Source organism: Capra hircus, chromosome 4 (genome assembly GCF_001704415.2).
Source record: "Capra hircus breed San Clemente chromosome 4, ASM170441v1, whole genome shotgun sequence".
Lineage (NCBI taxonomy): Eukaryota > Metazoa > Chordata > Mammalia > Artiodactyla > Bovidae > Capra > Capra hircus.
This window is the reverse complement of record NC_030811.1, coordinates 9757322-9779431: the sequence shown is the minus strand read 5'-3', so window position 1 is coordinate 9779431 and position 22110 is coordinate 9757322. Positions and strand designations below refer to the sequence as shown.

At 41.2% G+C, this 22110-nt stretch overlaps 1 protein-coding gene across 1 annotated transcript in view; it reads left to right on the top strand.

Annotated features, from left to right (window-relative positions):
- The window catches only part of CNTNAP2 (contactin associated protein-like 2), a 2354843-nt gene that overhangs the window by 1518325 nt on the left and 814408 nt on the right, over positions 1-22110 (top strand). Inside the window, exon 13 of the mRNA XM_018046828.1 lies at positions 8033-8152. Coding sequence (XP_017902317.1) covers positions 8033-8152 — 120 coding nt within the window. The remainder of the gene's footprint in view (positions 1-8032; positions 8153-22110) is intronic.

The following is a 22110-nucleotide window of genomic DNA, read 5'->3' as shown; positions in this document are numbered from 1 at the left end:
AGAGCTTATTCCCCGGTGGCCAATAGTGAGCAGAGTAATGAGTCTGTAACAAGCACTGGTAAAACCTGGGCATTATGTATCCTGGATTCTGATATTTACATTGGCATCTCATACACTTGAAGAAAGTCTAGAAAAGAGATAGGAGAGGGGCCTGGCATTCCAGAGAATGAAACATAAGTTTCCCCAAATATACTTACGGAGCTAGGGAAACAGAAGTTTCTTTTTTTTTTAATTATTTGTGATTTTTTTCAGGCTTAATCCAAGGAGTATAAATTTTCTTTATAACCAGAAAATACACCATTAAAAATAAATGTGAATCTATCTCACATTTCCTAACAAAAATTCCCTCACTTTTACTTAGCAATCTCTATCAACTTTTTCTATATTTTTTTACCTTTCATGGTTTAAATTCCTACAATAATGTGTTCACCCCCCATCCCGTTCCACCAACTAATTCCTTTTCTTATAATTCAGTTTCTACAAATGCTACCACCAAGAAATATTAAAAGGTTCACCCAAATCTGCTCATTAAATGTATTAGCATTTCCCTGACCTGACTCCCATTCCGATTTTCTACAACAATTCATACTATTGAGACTTATCCTTTTCCTTGGGGGTGACTCCTTGTTTGTACCCTATCTTTACCCTAAACATTCCTTACGTCATGCTTTATTTCCTAATGCTTTAGACCTATTTCATATCTTTGCTCTTAAGCTCTGCTTTTCTCTCTACTGATGTGTTGACATCTTTCACTCATCAACAACACTGGGAGTACATTAGGTACATAATAAGAATTTTTCTTTATATAGAACAATCGCAGTATTTTTATATAATTGTGATAGACAGGATAATCCTCTCTCCACCAAACGTGTCTATTTCCTAAACTGTGCAACCTGTGAATATATTACTTTATATGACAAAGAGACTATGATTAAGTAAAGACCTTCTCGTGAAGAGAGTTCCCCAGATTATCTGGGTGGGCCATATTTCTTTAAAATAGAGGTGACAATAGAATGGACTTTTGGACTCTGTGGGAGAGGGAGAGGGTGGGGTGATTTGGGAGAATGGCATTGAAACATGTATACTATCATGTAAGAAACGAAGTGCCAGTCTATGTTCGATACAGGATACAGGATACTTGGGGCTGGTGCATGGGGATGATCCAGAGAGATGATATGGGGTGGGAGGTGGGAGGGGGATTCAGGATTGGGAGCTCGTATACACCCGTGGTGGATTCACGTCAATGTATGGCAAAACCAATACAGTATTGTAAAGTAAAATAAAGTAAAAAAAAAAAAAAAAAAAAAAACTTAAAAAAAATAAATAAATAATAAAATAGAGGTGACAATCATGCAGAGAATCAGAGCAAGCATGAGACCCCACTTTCTTTCGACTCCACTAACCACAGCTGACTTTGCAGATGAAGAAATAGGAAAATGAACCAAGGAATGCAGGTAGACTCTGGAAGCTGGGAAAAGCAAGAAAGTGGATTCTCCCTTAGAGGTTTTCAGAAGGAACACAGCCCTGTTTAGCTCCGTGAAACCTACTTGGAACATCTGACCTCCAGAATTATAACAGATTTGTTTCAACCCACTAAGCATTTGGTTATTGTTGCAGCCGCCCTATGAAACTGATACAGTAGTGCTTTGTCATTTTGCAGGACAGCTATTATGATGTCACACAGACAATATTCAATATTTAATGAAAATGAATAAGTACTTAGGATTTGTCACTTTCTGGATTTTTATAAGCTATGAAATTCAATATGATGTGTTCAACGGTCATATTTCGGAACACCTGAGATTTATTTAAGAATATGTAGAATAATATGAGAACTTTTGTCTGGGAGTAGGCGTTGAAACAGAAAAATTACTCGTCCAATAAATCAAGGAGCTTGATGAGTCTGTTTATTTTGCCATCAGTCCAATTGCCTTTCTGTTCTCCTGCAGTCTACTAGAAAAGCTCGATCATTGACGACAGCTCAGATCCTCTCTTTCTTCAGTGCTTGCTGACTTAGCCCCTTCGGTGCTATCATCTCCCTGGGGCTTGATATGTACAAACTGTGCAACCCAGATAGGACTCCACTGAGTACAGAGCTAACTGGCTGAGGCATGCAAGCTAAATACGAAATACTTCTGCGCCTTAAAATATCCATGCACTCAATGCTTTTTAGTTTACAAAGTGTGTGATTTCACTTGATATTTATGCTAAGTTGGTGGAGGAGGTACTATTGCTTTCATTTTATGGTTGAGAAAATGAAAAGTTAAGGGGAGTGTCTAGGTAGTAAATGACAGAAAGGAGATTTGAACAGAAATCTCTTAATTTCTAAGTGAGGAACAGAATGAATATAATTTTACTCTGTACATCTGTTCTTGCCATTTTGTCTCAGTGTTATTATTCCATGTATGTATTTTGCAAGTGTATTTTTAATGATATTATAACTTTTGCACATTATAGTGTGGAAAGCATTGAAAAGTATGAAGTTTTAAATCATCCATAATCTCACTGTTGAAAGACAACCCCTGTTACCGAATGAGTAATACTCGATGGTAACAGAAGTAACAACAGTATTTTGGAAATAGAAATATTTCTTTCCAAATATTTTTCTGCACATCCATCCAAGTATATTTCTTTTGACATGTATTTTTATTTAGAGTTTATTTAGAGTTCTATTTTTATTATTCTCAGCACAGTGAGGGGGCAGCCTAGCCTTATGTTATTTAAAATTGTACTGTATTGCCTTGCAGTGACCTGTTTTTCCTGTTTATATTAAAATATAAATTAAGAATTAGTCCACCCTTCTTGAGTTAATTTTTATTTTTTTGTTATTAGAGCCATGCTTCTCAAAATACAGTCAGGACCAGCAGTATGAGCATCACTTGGGATCTTGTTAGAACTGCAAATTCTCTACCGAGTCAGAATCTTTGGGGTGAGGCCCAGGAATCCTTGTCTTAACAAGCTCTCCAGGTGATTTTTCACACATGATAAAGTTTGGACTAAAGTTTTGCTTTTCTATTGGTGTTGATGAGGCAAAAGCAGCCAGTAAACCTGTTTTAGGTTAGAGACAGCAGAATAATTGTCACACTTCGAAGAAAAATAAAGAGCTTCTTGCTTATCCAAATTTCCCTCATCCACATGCTTTCAACTGTGTGCTCAAAATGCTTGTATGCTTACACAGAAGTGTTAGTAGCTCCCTATACTTACTATCATCCAAGCGTGCTTTCATATGGATAGACTTCTTCTGGCAAGCCAACTATTCATTTGTCGAAATCAGAACAGGATGAAGCGTAGGTACATTTTAAGTTTCATTCCAATAGTCTTTCTTAACTAGATTATTAATAGCTTAATATAGAGTAAAAAGGAAAAGCACATTTTCTAGACCCTGTCCTCATGACAGTTTACAATCTTATTATGAAGTAAAATTTTCATATATGTTTTAATTAACAACAGTCAATCAGGTCTTACGTTGACTATAATTAAGCATTATTGTTCGTGAGATGAGCCCTGGACTGTACAGAAAGCAGAATGTACTGATTAGAGAACGTCTCCTTAAGAAAGGGAAAAGGTGAGTGGTGCCTAAATAATAATTATTGTGTTAACAATAAATACTCCACCTATTAATTAATACAGGGGCTTCCCCGATGGCTCAGTGGTAAAGAATCAGCCTGTCAATGCTGGAGATGTGAATTCAGTCCCTGGGTCGGGAAGATCCCCTGGCGAGAGGAATGGCAACCCACTCCAGTATTCTTGCCTGGAAAATCCCATGGCCAGAGGAGCCTGTCAGGCTACAGTCCATGGGGTCGCAGAGTCGGACATGACTGAGCACCCGTAACCATTAATTAATATACCTATGATACCTGTTTCCTGGTGGTGGTGGTTTATTTGCTAAGTCATGTTCGATTCTTGCGACTCAATGGACTGCAGTCTGCCAGACTCCTCTGGCCATGGGATTCTCCAGGCAAGAATAATGGAGTGGGTTGCCATTTCCTTCTCCAACCTATTTCCTTCTCCAACCTATTTCCTAGACAAGGCTAAATGAGATTAAATACCTTTGCCAAGGTTGTATAATTAGTGCTTAGTGGAGTCAGAATTTAAACTTAGATGTGTTTGACTGGAGCCCTGTTTCTTAACACTTGTTCCTTCATAGTTAACTCTGACTGAGAAGTTTCATAGATTGAGAAAAAGGCCTGTAGAAAACCACAGGCAATCCCAGAAAGGGTAAACATAGGTTAAATAAGTTCCTTTGTCAGATTCGCCTGAGCAGAGAGCAAGGTTGATGTCAGCAAGTTGCTGAAACCTAATGAGATCTGTAAGGATTTTGGAAGGTTTTGCATGCTTAGATGGGGATCTGGGACACACTGTCAGAGATGAGAAGAACTATTACACATTTAACTTAAAGTAATGTTTTAGGACAAGACCAACATTGGATTGGGTAGGGAGTGAAGCATAACTGGCTGGGGAGTGAAGAGAGATTTGGGTAGAGCAGTCAGGTAATAAGATGATTGCTATAAACCAGATATCAGATGATAAGGAAGATGACAGGGGAAGCTGGAAAACAAAGAGGACAGTTTTTAATGGTAGATTGGCTGGACGGGCTAATTGGAAAACCTAAGAATGTAAACCTTTCGTTCTAGGTGATTCTGAACTGTACATAATAATTGCAATAATCTGAAGGAAGATTTTCCAAAGTTAATAAGGCAGTTGGTTTCAGAGATTGTGAGTTGAAGGCATTCTTTCTTTCTTTCCGACTATGTCCACCTCCTGATCTTAAACATGTGATCAGTTCCGTCTACTTTATCCTGTCTTATTTGTTTTATCCTTTCCCATAATAGCTCTGGCCATCTCACCATAGCCCTTTGGCAAGTATTGAGCTTCCCAGGTGGCTCAGTGGGAAAGAGTCCATTTGCCAATGCAGGAGATGCAGGTTGATCCCTGGGTTGGGGAGATCCCCTGGAGGAGGAAATGGCAGCCCACTCCAGTATTCTTGTCTGGAAGATTCCATGGATGGAGGAGCCTGGTGGGCTGCAGTCCATGGCATCACAAAGAATCAGACATGACTGAGCATGCATGCAAATGGCAAGTACAGCCTATCTGCTCTCATTACCTTCCGAATCACTTCCCTAAGATCTGTTGTGTTTTGCTGCAAGGAACCTTCTTTCTCAAACCTGTCTCAAAGTATATCACCTTTCTGCTGAAAGTTTAAAAAATACTTCTTCACTGTCTTTTATTGCCTTACTTTACTTGGTATGGCATTCAGAATTAGAGCAACCATAGTTTATTAGAGGGATTCCCTGGTGGCTCAGATGGTAAAGTGTCTCCCTGCAATGCGGGAGACCCGGGTTCAATTCCTGAGTCAGGAAGATCCCCTGGAGAAGGAAATGGCAATCCATTCCAGCACTCTTGCCTGGAAAATCCCATGGACGGAGGAACCTGATATACTACAGTCCATGGGGTCACAGAGAGTGGGACACAACTAAGCGACTTCATGGGGTCACAAAGAATCGGACACGACTGAGCAACTTCACTTTCACTTTCACGGTTTATTATCTAAATTTGATAATTGGGAGGCGGAAAGTGGCATATTAATAATCGCATGCCCAGTCGCTCAGTCATGTCTGACTCCTTACGATCCCTCGAGCATGGCCCACCAGGCTCCTCTGTCCATGTAATTTTCCAGGCAAGAACACTGGAGTGGGCTGCCATTTCCTTCTCCAGGGGATCTTCCAGACCCAGGGATCAAACCCTCATCTTCTGCATTGGCTGGTGTGTTCTTTACCGCTGACCACTGGGACAAAAGTGTGTGGCTGTGCTTAGCACTCTAGCCACGTTTTCTTCCAGTTGCACTTCATGAATGAGCAGTGGCTGAGTACTGAGTGAACAGCCCCTGTTCCAAAGGTCCCCGAACTGTGCTGTTCACAGCTGTACTTGTTCTCCCTAATCTACTGCTCAACACACCATGTGGGCTCAATGACTGTTTGCAGAAGGAAGAAAGCAAGTGGAAAGCAAGCCCTGAGTAAATCAAAGCATTTCAGAACTGTTGTAGTGTGCTGTGTTTGCTGAAATGAAATAGAATTTAAGGTCTAGCATCTTTGGGAAGAGGAAGCATGGAGAGCCAAATCGAGGCCCCAAGAACCTGGGAGAGGGAAGTAGAAAGAGGCAGCCCCAGAGTCAGACCTTTGCTTTATAACTTAGGAAAGGGAAGATGCTGGGAGTGTTGAATTCCAGAGCACTTTTTCCAAAAGACTCCACTTATCAATATATAGATTTTTACCAATAGTAATGATCTCGAGTGGCCTTGGCCAGCAATGGCTCAGAGAGGGGCTTGGGTTCCCAACCTGAAGCCGGGTCGCGATGGTAAGAGCACCAGATCCTAGCCACTAGACCAGTCGTCAGTGACAAGGGCCCTGGCCCTTTGGCTTTGCAAAAAAGAATTTCCACAAAGACAGAAAACAGTGAAGCAAGTAAAGTGTTTATTAAGAGGAAAAGAGTACAATATGTGTGGATATAGACACTCAGGCAGACTCAGAAGGAGAATCCTTGCAAGTCTGAGTCATTTATATGGGGCATTTATTCCAGGTTTCCCTTGGCCAATCATTTTGATTTGCCTGGTTCACAGTCTGTATTTGCTATATCTCAGGACCCTTCTGGAGAAGGCAATGGCACCCCACTCCAGTACTCTTGCCCTGCAAATCCCATGGACGGAGGAGCCTGGTAGGCTGCAGTCCACGGGGTTGCTAGAAGTAGGACACGACTGAGCGACTTCACTTTCACTTTTCACTTTCATGCATTGGAGAAGGAAATGGCAATGGAGAATCCCAGGGACGGGGGAACCTGGTGGGCTGCTGTCTCTGGGGTTGCACAGAGTTGGACACAACTAAAGGGACTTAGCAGCAGCAGTAGCAGTAGCAGGACCCTTCCATGTGTGTGCATGCATCTCTTAGCCAAGGTGGATCACACCGCAAAGGCACATGGGTTAATCACCCCTTGGCTTTACTCCCACTTTGACCTCTAAGGAGCCTTTCTGCACAGGTGTGGTCAGGGAAGTCTCATGACTTCAGGAATGAGAAATATGTGGTCTGGGCAGGGCCCAACCTCCTCGCTTAATTGCCCTGCTAGGAATTTCTTCCATAGGGGATGAATCTCCAATGCTTTACCCTGTGTTGGGGTGAGGGGCCATCTACCTCCTGTCTCAGTAGTTCTTAGTTAAATACAGTCAAATCCCTCATAAAGTCAGTGTAGAGCTATTTTAAAAAAGTTTTCACAATAGTGTTTTAGAAGTGCCAGCTATAAAGGAGGAATGTATTCTGCACTACTGAAATCAGGTGCATTCTCTGTGAGAAAAGAAAATGTGCTAGGACCAAGGGAACAAAAAGGAACATGATGAAAACCTACAACCTAATTATATAAATGTCTTTTTTTTTTTTTACAGAAACTAGATTTAATGTAATTAAAACACTTGTAACAAAATGAAGCATTTCTTTCCTTTTTTTCCTGAAATAAAGGAAGGTTAGCAATCACATGCTGTTTGTAGGAAATTTATACTAAATATGCAAAAATGTGTCTGTGTGTTTGTCTGTCTGTGTGTGGGCAGGGGTGGGGTGGCGAGGAGCAGATTTTCTCTGATCTCTTAGCTGATAGACCGACAATGCACTCAATATTCATGACCTTTCAGTTAAGTCCCTTGCAGTAAGGAGATATCTGTAAATAAGTATAAACTAAATATTTTTCAATGCTCACGAGCACCTGTTTTAAGCAAACATTACATTTATTCAACAATTTATTGAGTTGTTTTAGATCTTTCCCCAACTATAAAGCCGTAGCAGGAATTTAATGTCTATGTTAGTTAGGTCAGAAAGAATGCTTGTGGACCAAAAATCAAATTGTGAGTTTACTTGTAGAACAAAGAGGGCTCATTCTAACTTGAGGATATGCTCCTAATCAGCAGTTTGGTAGCATTTGGTCTGTAACTGGGGCACGGATCTCGGGAGGCCCTTTTTTGGGTGCTGAGCTCACGCAGGATATTTCTTTCCAGCCATCTATGAGCCTTCCTGTGAAGCATACAAACACCTGGGCCAGACCTCAAATTACTACTGGATAGATCCTGACGGCAGTGGACCGCTGGGGCCTCTGAAGGTTTACTGCAACATGACAGGTAACTGTGCCCTATTTATGTTTCATGAAGATTGCTTTTCCATATGTTGAGAATGAAGAGCACCACTGATGTTTGTTTCTCCTGTGCTGTGTTCTTGTCAATACATGAATGAAGCTAAATACTGCTGGGTTTGTTAGGCTAAACGGTGAAGTGTAGTTTGATACTGAGTTTTTGTTTTGTCTTGTTTTTTTAAGTCTACCTTCTGACTTGAACAGTTAATAATTAGCATTAAAAAATCAGCATGTGGAGGAAAAAGTATAAAGTGAAACTGAAAGGTTGAAGTCCACAGAAAGAACTAGCCCATGAAGAAGCCGCCACAAGAACCTAGACTGGGGAAGGTTGGTGTCACCTCTCAAACTGCTCACATTGCACATGGGAGAGGAAGCTCAGAGGCCACTCCAGGCCCTCCTCTACAGCAGAGGGATTCAGTTATACACATATGCATCCTTTTCATATTCGGTGATGCCGGCTCAATGGACGTGAGCTTTAGCAAACTCTGGGAGTTGGTGATGGACAAAGAAGCCTGGTGTGCTGCAGCCTATGGGGTCGCAAAGAGTCTGACAGGACTGAGCGACTGAACTGAACTGAGCTGAACACCGTAGGACCTTGTTTCTCCATTCTTTAAATTCCAGCTTGCATCTGCTAATCCCAAACTCCCAAATCATCCCACCCGCAACCAACCTCCTCCTGCTTGGGAGCCACAAGTCTGTGCTCCACGTCTGTGAGCCTCTTTCTGTCTTGTAGCTAAGTTCATTTGTGCCATATTTTAGATTCTACATACAAGTGATATACGGACTTATTTCACTTAGTATGATAATCGTTAGGCCTGTCCATGTTGCTGCAAACAACATTCTTTCATTCTTTTTCTGTGGCTGAGTAATATACTATTCTGTGTGTGTATTGTATCTTCTTCATCCATTCATCTGTTAATGGGCATTTAGCTTGCTTCCATGTCTTGGCTATTGCGAATAGTGCTGCTATGAACATAGAGATGCATGTATCTTTTTGAATTATGGTTTTGTCCAGAGATATGCCCAGGAATTGGATTGCTGGATCATATGGCAACTCTATTTTTAGCTTTTTGAGGAACCTCTATATTGTTTCCCATAATGACCACACTACTTTACATTCCCACCAACAATAGAGAAGGTTTTCCTTTTCTGCACACCCTCTCCAGCATTTGTTATTTGTAGATTTTTTAATGATGGCCATTCTGACCAATGTGAGGTGGTCTCTGTATTATTTCTTAAACTATATGTAAAATCTATACTATCTAAAAGATAAAATGCAATTAAAATATGTAATGGACACAAAAACAAGGAAAAAAATGTGAATTTCTTCATAGACTTTATGAAAAGGAAAAAGAATATTTAATTGTACCTCTAGGATCCTTTTTCTATGTTTTGCCATTCATATACCTACTATTTTGTCAGAAATTGTGTCATGTGAGAATAAATTGATATCGTAAATGCCTTCATGGTGTTCACAACTTATAATAAAAACAAGCGCTAAAAAAAGTAAACAAATATAAGTAATTTTTCTGCAGAGAAAAAGTAATGAAGTTGTGAAGAATGATTTATTTTGGATAGAGCATTTAAAAAAAGAAAAACCTCCCTAGGAAGCAACATTTTAGCCAAAATGTAGCATGTGGATGAAGACAAGACACTCAAAAAGATGAGGAAGGAAGAGAAGCCCTGAAAATTTACATTCCAAGGTATGAAAAAAGCCATGTTCTTCTAAGGAACTAAAACCCAAGTGACTGAAGCACAATAAGACTGTAGGGGCCCAAAATGAAGTCGAGGAGACAGGCAGGAGCAGAGCAGATCAAGAAGTAAGGATGGTGGTACTGGGGGGAAGAAAATATTTTTATTTTCTTAATTATATTTCAGTGTAGTGGGTGGGAAGCTATGGGAAGGTTTTAAACAGGGGAATGAGTAAATTAGTAAAAGTAAATGTCGCTCAGTCATGTCCGACTCTTTGTGAGCCCATGGACTGTAGCCTACCAGGTTCCTCCATCCATGGGATTTTCCAGGCAAGAATACTGGAGTGGGTTGCCATTTCCTTCTCTGGGAGATCTTTCCAACCCAGGGATCGATCCCAGGTCTCCTGTGTTGTAGGCAGACGCTTTACTATCTGAGCCACCGGAGAATGAGTGGGCCTCACTTAAAACTACTGAGGCAGAGGGTAGATGGGCCCCCAAGGGTAAAGCAATTGGAGATTCATTCTCTATTGACAGAAACTCCAAAACAAGAATAGCAGGACAGTTGAAGGAGGAGGACGGGCATGTTCGGACCACATATCTCTCATTTCCGAAGTCAGGAGCCCTCCCCCACCACACATGCACAGAAAAGGCTCCTTGCAGGCCAAAGGGGAGTGATGTCAAGGGGTGTTCTACCCAGGTACCTCTTTGGTACAGTCCAACTTGGCTAACAGATATGTGCGCATACATGGGAGGATCCTGAGATACACAAAATATGGATTATGGACCAGGCAAATCAAGATGATTGGCCAAAGGATAACCAGAAGAAATGACCCATAAAAGTGACTCAAACTGCCATGAGGGTGTGACTCAGCAACTCTCTGACTGTGAACCCAAGCCTGGCTCCAAGCTGTTGCAAGCCGAGGCCACCCTAGATCAATACCAAGATCAATACCACTTTGAGTACCACGAATGGCAGGCTGAAAGCACCGCAACCAGTTCTGAAGCTGTAGTAAAGGTCCAGGGAAGAAAAGATGCTTCTCTGGACTTGGGTGGTGATAGTTTAAGTGATGAATAAGAGATGCATTTCAGATGTATTTTGAAGATAGTACTGTCAGCAAAGACCCCGATGCTGGGAAAGATTGAAGGCAAAAGAAGAGGGAGGAAGAGGATAAGATGGTTAGAAAGCAACACTGACTGAATGGACACGAATAGTGAAGGACTTGTGAAGGGTGGGAGAAGGATGGTTAAAGAGAGTTATCAAGAATAACTCCTGAATATATGGATTAAGTAACTCAGTGAATTATAGTGCCATTTTGGAGACATGCAAAATAAAGGAAAGAACAGATTTAGAGGAATTTCAAGAATCCAGTTTTGACCTATTTAAATATGAAGTGCTGTATGCCATCTCAGTTGACATGCAAATTTTGCAGTTGAATAAGCCCTGAAAAGATGTTTGGGCTAGAGATAAAAATGTGCTAATTGTTAGCATATGAATATATGAGACATGATAATATCACTTAGAGGATTATAAACTGGGAAAAGGCCTCCTAGGAATGTAATCCTAGGAACTCAGTAGACAGATCAGATTTCTAGTGATGAAATATTCTTTGTGTCAAAAATGTAATAAGTGGAGGAAAAGTGTCTAAGAGAATTCTGGGGACAAATGGATCATCCATGTGGATGTTGAATTGACTGTTTGGATCCTAAAATTTATAAAATAGATTGGGAGGATGGAGAATGACTTTCAATCAGTGGAAATGTATATAATGACTGAGAAAGGCCCCATGGTCCTTCTGTTGCAGGAAGGGGGACCCCTTCCAGGGCCCGAAACTGGGCTCTTGTCTAACACTCGGAAATGAATTGTCCGCGGAGACACATGTGCTGACAAAGCAAGAGATCTTATTGGGAAAGGGCACCGGGTGGAGAGCAGGAGGGGAAGGGGACCCAGGAGAACTGCTCTGCCGCGTGGCTCGCAATGTCGGGTTTTATGGTGATGGGATTAGTTTCCGGGTGGTCTTTGGCCAGTCATTCTAATTCAGATTCTTTCCTGGTGGTGCACGCATCGCTCAACCAAGATAGATGCTAGCGAGAGGGATTCTAGGAAGTGGACGGGCACAAGGTGTCTCCTCTTGACCTTTCCCGAACTCTTCCGATTGGTGGTGGCTTATAAGTTCCGTATTCCTTATCAGGATCTCCTGTCATAAAACAACTCATGCAAATGGTTACTATGGTGCCTGGCCAGGGTGGGCGGTCTCAATCAGTGGGCTTCCCCTCACAACTCCCTCCTGAGAGACTTCATACTCAAGATACTTCTTGGGAATTGGAGCAGAGGTCTCTTTCTTCTGTGACTTCTTCCTGCTGTGCATGGGTGTAGCCCTGCCTAGCAGAGCAGAAGTCTCTCTCTACCTGATCTAAGTTGGGGTGTTCCACATCTGAAACCAGCTTCCACCCTTGTAGTAACAGCAATTTAGTTTGAAACTGCTGGAGTCTGCTGGAAATAAACTTTGAAAGGATTTGGAGTATACAGGGGCCAAATAGGAGGCCTAATAAGATAGTTATCACTGGACCCATGAACGGTAGGAGCCAAGAAGGGAAAGAAAGAGAATTCCATACACTTGTTGAACTCAAATCCTGGATCTTTGTGGCCTGTTCCAAAAGCCCCTTGATATCTTCCTGGACATGCCCAGATTGGTTGTAATAAAAACAGCATTCTTCCTTTAGATAGAGACAAGTGCCCCCCTGTCCTGCAGTCAGTAAATCTGGGGCCCAACGATTTTGTAGGACCATTGTGGCTAGGGAGTCTAACTGGGATTGTAGGCGTTGAAGGGTCCTCACCGATTTTTCTATGGATACAGCAGTGTCGGTAGAAAGCTGCTGAAATTTATGTAAAGAAGTTCCCCCCATGGCAGCTCCTGTCAAACCAGTGGTCAGTCCTAATGCCAGGAAAAGAGGGGGTATTACCGCATGATGTATCCTCTGATTGATATATATTGGTAAAGGCAAGGAGGTATTACTCCAGGCCAGATCTATGTGGTTTTAACATACCCTAGGGAGCAAGTTCCTAACCAAAAAGGTGGTAGGGATAAATAAGCTTTATCCCCACATATGAAATAGACACCATGACTGGGTTTAACCTGGGCAGCAAAACGGGTTTGCCAAAGAGGAGCAGGATTTCCATCTGCCTTACAACTGGAACATGGCATAATGGAACAGGGGCAGTCTCTTAGTATCTGGGAGGAGACTGTCACTCCACTTGCTGCAAAACCGGCAGCAGTGAGGGCATTTAGGAAGGGATTCAAGTGTTGTGAGGCATCCTGAGTTCTGTCCTCAAGGTAGAGAGTGTTTTGTTTAGGCTCCCACCATAGGGTTAGGTTTTCAGGGGTGGGTACCCCTACAAGGGAATAACAGGGGTCAGGGTTGCCTGCCCGATTTAGAAACCAGGATGACTGGGTGTGGTTCTTTGGTCGTCCAGAACAGAACATGGATTTTCAAGACTGGTTAATAAATAGCATTTGAGGAGAGCCTCATGTTTGGGGATAGGTATAGTGTGTCAGTTCTGCCAGAACCTCTAGTTTCAAGACTTTGGGCTAAATCGTAATACCCTAGTGAAATTTCTAGGTCCCGATTTTTCCCATCAGTTTCAACAGTGGAAGTCACTGTACGTTGTGAGTTGCCTAGATTTCCCACTGACACGCCTGTCAGGGAGTCGCTCTTTAGACAGATAGGGAAGGTCACGTGGGGAATGTTAGTCAAGAGAGAAAATAAGGGCTCAGGTGGGCTTGCAGATGTTATCGAGGGGGTAAATACAGACAGTTGTTGCTGATACCAAGGCATAAGTTTTTTTCCCCTTTTTCCCAAAAGGCCATACCCCCACCCTCCATGCACCCAAAAATGCTCTACCTCCTATGCCTTTCCTTAGTTCCAAAGAGAAAATTTAATCAGAGAAATGACAAAATGCGGAAACAAAAGAAAATAATCAAGCAAGACAAAATAAGAATAGTTTCAGTTCAGTTCAGTTCAGTCCAGTCTTTCAGTTGTGTCCAACTCTTTGTGACCCCATGGACTGCAGCACACCAGGCCTCCCTATCCATCACCAACTCCCAGAGTTTACCCAAACTCATGTCTATTGAGTCCATGATGCCATCCAACCACCTCATCCTCTGTCATCCCCTTCTCCTCCCGCTTTCAATCTTTCCCAGCATCAGGGTCTTTTCAAATGAGTCTGTTCTTCGCATCAGGTGGCCAAAGTATTGGAGTTTCAGCTTCAGCATCAGTCCTTCCAATGCATATTCAGGACTGATTTCCTTTAGGATAGACGCGTTGGATCTCCTTGCAGTCCAGGGACTCTCAAGAGTCTTCTCCAACACCACAGTTCAAAAGCACCAATTCTTCAGTGCTCAGCTTTCTTTATAGTTTAGCCTTAAAATAAAGCCAAGTACATTTAGTTATTTTTCATGAGCTATAGATAATATCCTGAGCCACCTCCTTGAGTTATTTTGCAGATACTAAAACCTCCACCAGATGGAAAAAGTTAACTACATGCTGACCAGCAGTATCTATATCCCAGACAATTTGTAACAAAAGGATGATAATTGAGATTCCCAAAACATCACTGTGTTACCTCACCATCAACCAGTCAGAGAACTGTGCAGGAGCTGGTCATACACCACACCCCCTAATGTTGCCTTTAAGTATTTCTTACCTGCAAGCCATTGAGGAATTCAGAATTTTTGAACATAAGCTGCCCGTACTCCTTTCTTGGTGCCTTGCAATAAACGCTGTACTTTCCTTCACTATAATCCAGTGTCAGTAGACTGACTTTGCTACATATTCAGTGAGTGGACACAAGTTTGGTTTAGTAACAAAACACTTGAAATTTGGTACTAAGGAAAAGGAAGCAACTGATGATCCTGTATTTTTAAAGAATGGCTTTGGCAACTGGGAATAGGATGTTCCAAAGGAGGCCCACACAATAAAAAAGGAAAACAAATCAGAAAGTCACTGTTATAATTCAGGAGTTGAAACTGAGGTTTAGGGTGGAGACCATCAGGTAAAGGAGAGGCTTGATTAGATAGATATTTAGAAAGTTGAGTTGACCAGAGTGTAGCTGGTGAGATTGGAGTTGAAAGTAATTCCCAAGTTTCTGCCTTGGGAAACCCATACAGTGGAGTACAGAAGAGCAGGTATGGGTCAAGAAACGATGGGACTCTACGTTGCCTTCAGCAGCTGTAAATCAGCCTGTTAGAGCTGTACTGTGGGGGTATACTTTTCAGATTCCCTGAAGACTTTGAGCCCTATGAATCTCTCTGTCTCAGTTTCCTTGTAAATAGAGTAGGAATTGGAATGAGTTGATCTCTACACTGCCTTCTATTCTTAAAAAAAAGAAAAATTCTATTATTGCTATGAAACATGAAGGAAAAGTATCACTATTCACATAATTGAGAGATAAAATCCTCTTGCCTCAAACAAGCTTGAATTTACTCATTTCTTGACCATGTTTGACATAAATCGGCACTCTTCATTTTTTATCATAAAGCATTTCTTCTACCATGCAATTCTCCTTTTGACTATCTGTACTTCACTGCTTCATCACTTGGAAATTAGGGGGTGCCCTAAATGACACATCTCAAGTGCTCAGTTGACACTAAGGAGAGAATGTATTCATTGAATCTTTTGTAGAAGAATCCATCATTCTGCCCAAGTCAAAGCCTTGTTTCCTTTTTAAGATCTTATGGTGCATTATAAAACATAGTCACTGGCACCCTCACCCTCCCTCTCAATTTCTATTCTCTCTCTTAAAATTTGGTGTCATAGAAATAATTTTTAATGAATGTATATTATCATATATTTATAATATTTCCCTCTTTCATTTGAATACTTTTCTAACACTTCAGCTTCTTATTTCTATTTTCTTAAGATACTTCTCAACATTTTCTAGATACCTTGAGTTTTTGTATTTAAAGCTTCATTTAGTTCTCTCTTCCCAGTGATTAATAATATCAATAGTAAATAAAGCCAGATCCAGCCATTATCCTTGGAAAATTACTGCTTATCCTGAAATAAAAAACTGTGCTTTCCTCAATATTCTATCCTCAAATTCATCTTTATAACTCTTTGCATTCATATTTAATTTTTTTAAAATTAAGTAAACATCTGTGCTGTTTGATGTGATGTTTAAAGCCCAAGTAAGGAATACCTCCTGCATTCTTCCTAGCACTACTTTTGTAGTTTTATCAAAAAACCATTAAGCTTGTTTACATAATTTGTGCTTTATAAAGCCGTGGGATTTAGCTGATCAAATTCTATTATCCTCTATAATGGTAAAAGCTGTTCATGTCTTTTTAATCTAATATTTATAGAGAGCTTGTTACTCAAGTTCCTAAGCACTTGCACTCAGTAATATAATTTTTTTTTTATCACGTGCCTCTCAGAAGTTTCTGTAGTGCAGTGTAGGGGGTGGGGGTGGCAATGGGCTGCTGGGGTGGGACTCTTGGGCTCTAGTAGAAAGAATCATGAACCTGCCCCACACTCCTTATTGCCATCACCCCCCACCTATCCCTCAGCAAAGCAAAGCAGTTCCTTCTCTATTTTCTGCTTTCAATAGCATCAATTTATTATATCATAGTTTTCATGGGTCAAGACTCTGGCACAGGTTAGCTAGGTTGACTGCTCAGGGTCTCACAGGCTGAAATGAAGGGGTCAGCAGGGCTGTGAGCTCATCTGAGGTTTGGCATCTTCTTCCACGTTTGTACAGGTTGTTGGAAGAATTCAGTTCCCTCTGGTTTTAAGACAGAGGGTCCCATTTTCTTGTTGGCCATTTGGCTGTGGCTTGCTCCTAGAGGATGCTCCCCGCCATGCATCCTTCTCATGTCAGGGCAAGGGGAGAATCTCTGACCTCTAGACTCCCTTTCAAGAGCGCACGTGATTAGGCTATGCCTCATAATCACCCAGTATAATACTCGTTGGATTAACTCACGTCAACTAGGGGGCTTACTGATACCAGCAAAATCTCTTCACCTTTTTTTGTTTGTTTGTTTGCTTTGTCTTTTGTACCAGCTAGTCATTTTATTTTATTGAGGGATAATTGCTTTACAATGTTGTGTTAGTTTCTGCTGTACAATGAAGTGAATCAGCAATATGTATACATATGTCCCCTCCCTCTTGAGCCCCCCTCCCCACCCCACTCATCTAGGTCATCACAGAGCATAGAGCACCTTTGCTGTATAGGGTAACATAGTCGCGATAGTGATAACCCTCGTATATATACACTTCTCACCCACATTCAAGGAATAGGATCAGGGAGTATACACCAGGACTTGGGAATGCTGGGGGAATACTTTGTATTCTTTTTTCCCGCTTTGTGTACTATTCATAATTCCAGCTACATAGAGTCTTACCTATTGAGTAACAGTGCCAAACTTAGTTTGTAAAAAATTAAAGTTAGTATTTATTACTTGTGGTTTTTATCATATTGTTCAAAATAGGAAAACTTGAAAATATAGACAAGCAAAAATAAAAATTGCTTACCAGCTGAGATTAGAATTACTAACAGGTTAGGTGATGTGTGATAAGATTTTATATTTTATGCTTATAGTTATATATATAGTATTGAGGGAAAACTAAATGCTGAGCACTATTCTAAGTGGATCAGACACACTGACTCATCTAATAATTCACAAAACAACACCATGGAATATGTACTATTACTCTTATTCCCATTTTTGGGTGAGGAGACTAAAGCTCACAGAAATTAAGTCCTAAGTTACACATGTAGTGGGTTATGGAGACAGACTTCCATGTGATCTGGAGCCAGAGTTCATAGCTGCTGTGTGTGTGCACGTGTGTGTGCACACATGATGTATGTGTGTGAATGCCTGAGTGTGTGTGTTACTCAGCCTCATGGCCAGATGTGTGCATACTCCTCATTTTGGATTCTGTAGTCTGATTTAAATGTGATTTCTGAAACGAGCATCTCTTATTCATGTCTTTTCATTATCATTAAAACTTCCTTACATAACTCTAATTCATTATCTGTGATAGGACAGCATTTCTGCCATAAACTATTTACTTCTTAATTGCCCCGCTGATGCCTTGGGGTTTTTAATCAGAGAACACATTTTAAATGAAATCAGTTTATAAGCCATTAAGCAATTATTATCAATTTTAGCTCTTAATTCAGCCAGGAGTATTTTACCTAATACAAATTTCTGAGAGCTTTTATAGAATAACTTTTGTATTTCTTGTATGCATGGGTTGATTATTCCTTAGGTTTTTAGCCTGACTTTTTTTTATTGTCATAGAGTTGCTGTGCATTGCTGTCTCAGTTTCTGCAGTACAGCAAAGTGAATCACCCGTACATATACATGAAAAGCCACTTTGTGCTCTGTGGTGACCTAAATGGGAAGGAGATCGAAAAAAGAGGAGATATATATGCCCGAGTTTTAGGATGATTTAAATCCTATTCCCAATGTCTAGTTACTTTTTCAGTGTAAAATGTTAAACTGAGGCTAGCAAAATCTGGCTTGAGAAGGTAATGAGATTGAATGGAACTGTGTTGGGTGTCATCAGTAATATTTAATATGATTGCAGCGCCTCATCCCCTGTTCTTGCAAGGAAACTGGCTAGAAGTGAAGACACACGCAGCTTTCTTCTTCTCTTCGAAAACTTTTTAGCATCGCAGGCCAGGCAGGACAAGGCCGCTGCCCCTTTTTGTTCCTGGAGTGTTGTGCGCTGTCTCTCTGATGTATCCACATTTTAAAGCATAAGCCTCAAAACACCGTCTTCTTCCATTTTATTCCCTCTACTCATTTTTATTTTTTCCCATCACAGGCACTTGCCCTCTTTCTGTCTCCTAACCGAGTCTGCTTCCTCTGCCGTTAACATTAACCCGCACGTAGAATAGTTCTCTGTCTTCTTTCACATCATCGCCTGTGCGTAGACTTCTCACAAGCTGTCTTTGTTATAAACCTTTGTAATCACTCAGCAACTCCTGCTTCATGCGCTCAGCTATTTCAGTTCCTCACAATCAGTGTAAATCTTTGAATTCAATTCTGTTCCTACAGCTTCAATTGAAAATCTAGGAACCAACTCAGTGATCAAACGCAGCCTGAAAGGAGAACTCGTCTCTGTAACTGATTACCCACCCGCCCAAGACTCCCATTCAGATTCACACTCCTGTTCCACGAGTGACTTCTACCTGCCAAGGCTCCTTTGAAATCTCTTCATTGTGTGTCAGTCACAGTGATAGGTTAATACTATAAGAGTCCTCAAGTGGTTTTCGAACTTTAAATCAAGGAAGGGAGAGGGGAGCTGCAGGAGGTCTGCTGAAGCCAGACAGGACCCAGGAAGGGAAGGCAGGGCACCACATGAAACCTAGACGGAGTGGTCTTAGATCTGGAACAGGCAGCTCAGCCACCTCTGAGCCTCCAAAATGGTACCCCGAATGCAAATGCCCCACCTTCAAACTTTTTTACACACCTGCCTAAACAGTATTTTAAACACACTGCATTTTTGGTGCTTTGAAAGTACTGTCTTGGTTATACAATTTCAAAACCTGCTCAGAAACGGAGAATGGCTTCACACCGTCTATGACGATGGACTACTGTTTGGCTTCCTCTGTCATCTGGGGTCTGAAACTCTAGTCTAGTCTACAGATATCCGCTTGTACATCTGGCAGGTGGAAAGTAAAAAAAAGCCTTTGTAAAATCCAGTTAAATCAGCTCAAAGTGCAAGAATAACCTCACACTTACTCACTAGGAATTCCTCCCTTCTGACTAAACTTAAAGCCACTATGCCTAAACTCCTGTCTTTCCAATCCCTAGGTTTTCCAGTTTGCTGAGTCACCTTTCATTCCTTCTCAGTAAATTAATTTTCATTTCGAAAGATTCTTGGCAATTTTAGCAAGAGACTCTCCTATAGCAACTAGTCTGTCTTTTTATCTTTCCTCTTAGTCTAATTGATGCAACTGAGAAACTTAAACAATAAACTATACCTAGGAGAAGGCGATGGCACCCCACTCCAGTACTCTTGCCTGGAAAATCCCATGGACGGAGGAGCCTGGTAGGCTGCAGTCCAGGGGGTCGCTGAGAGTTGGACACGACTCAGTGACTTCACTTTCACTTTTCACTTTCATGCATTGGAGAAGGAAATAGCAACCCACTCCAGTGTTCTTGCCTGGAGAATCCCAGGGATGGCGGAGCCTGGTGGGCTGCCGTCTGTGGGGTCGCACAGAGTTGGACACGACTGAAGCGACTTAGCAGCAGCAGCAGTATGACATGATGCCTAAACTGGCAAATATTGGAGTCCTGCTTCTGGGATTGATTTAAGCAGAAGCCCTAAATCTCATCATGCCCAGCGTAAGTGACGCCACATGACAGCATTTGTCTCATGTATGACAAGTGACAAAATAACTCTGAAAAAACGTATACCTGTGAATGAAGTCAGAAATCCTCTTGTGATATTTATGGACAGAGGAGGTCATTAGGGTTGAGCCTTCCCTCAGATCATCATTAATCTCATATCTTGTTTCTACTCATATGTTTGAACAAAGTCAGCATTGAAAAACAAGGCTGTGTAAGAACTTACTAGATCCTCATCGTGATCATCATTACAGGTATTCCTTTTTCTGGTGTATGTGTGCGTTCAGTCACTTCAGTTGTGTCCAACTCTTTGTGGCCCTCTGGGCTGTAGCCTACCAGGCTCCTCTGTCCACTGAATTTTCTAGGCAAGAATACTGGAGTGGGTTGTCATTTCCAGGAGATCTTCCCAATTCAGGGATCAAACTTGCATCTCTTGCCGCTCCTGCATTGGCAGGAGGATTCTTTACCACTGGAGCCTCACCTGGGAAGCCCTTTTTGATGTATAAATATGTATAATTTATTTTCTCTTCACTGGAACCATATTTGCCCCTTCCGTTTCTAAGCTCACTTGATCTACCTATAGGTGTCAGGGCTGAGAGATGGTAGCGTACTTTTGACCGGTGAACTAATGCGCTAGCTCAGAGGCCCCCAACCTTCTTGGCACCAGGGACCGGTTTCACGGAAGACAATTTTTCCACAAACGGTGTAGTGGGGAGGATTTGGGGATGATTCAGGTGCATTACATTGATTGTGCCCTTTATTTCTGCTATTATTACATCAGTGCCATCTCATCAGGGGTTAGATCTTGAATTTTATTAGTGCATGATCGCTGCAAGCCAAGGACAGAGTAGAATCCAACATATTGTGCTCTCAATGTTTAAAAGACTGTAAAATAATAGAGGATGTCTTGCTGATGTTTCCCATTGCTGCAATCCAAACTGCTTGCTCTCTCTATCTGGCATCCTATCATCATGAAATCTCCGCTCACCCGCCTGCGTTTATTCACCCAACAATTTCCTCCTCTCCCACTAGGTCAGACCTCCTGCTTCCTATTTCCTATGTCTTTTTCATGTTAATTTACACCTGCATTTGGGGGTAGCACATTCTCTGACAGTTTCTCAATCCTTTAATATAACCTATCCTTCTCGCTAGAAATTAGAACTTTCTTTTATTCCCCAATATTCTGAAATTTCACAACAGGCATTAGAATAGGTCTATTTTCATCCTTGGGCTAGGTGCTTACTTTCACACTGGCAACTCCTCAAATTTCTTTTTATTTTTCTATTCATGATTGATTTCTCTGTTTTCTTCTTTTAGAATGATTTTCATCCTGAAACGAAAGAGCTTCTTTTTGTTCTTTGGAATTTCCATTTTAATAGCATACTGTTCTTCATATCTGCAGACTCTTTATTGTATCTTAAGGATAATAACATTTTTTCCTTTCCCTCAGTTTTTTCTGAATTCCTTTATTCTGCTCATTTTCTCTCCTTTTTGTGTGTCCTGGAATCTCCTTAGTTACCTGCAGATTCCTAATAATTACTAGCTATGTGTTTATTGTTAAGAGTAAGAGGGTCTTGTTGATTTTGAACTTCATTCTTGGTTATAGCATCACGGACTCAATGGACATGAGTTTGAGCAAAATCTGGGAGATGGTGAAGGACAGGGAAGCCTGCCAAGCTGCAGTCCACGGGGTCGCAAAGAGTCAGACGTGACTTAGCGACTGAACAACAACTTGCTTAGCGTGGCCATGTGTCCTGTATGCTCAATATAATCCCATCTTAATTTTTTTTGCCCTGATATAGCTATAAATAACTCTCTCTTTTACTTTCAATACTGTCCTAGTTTGAATATGTCTATGCATTTATCATATATATTTATGAATGTATATGTATACATAA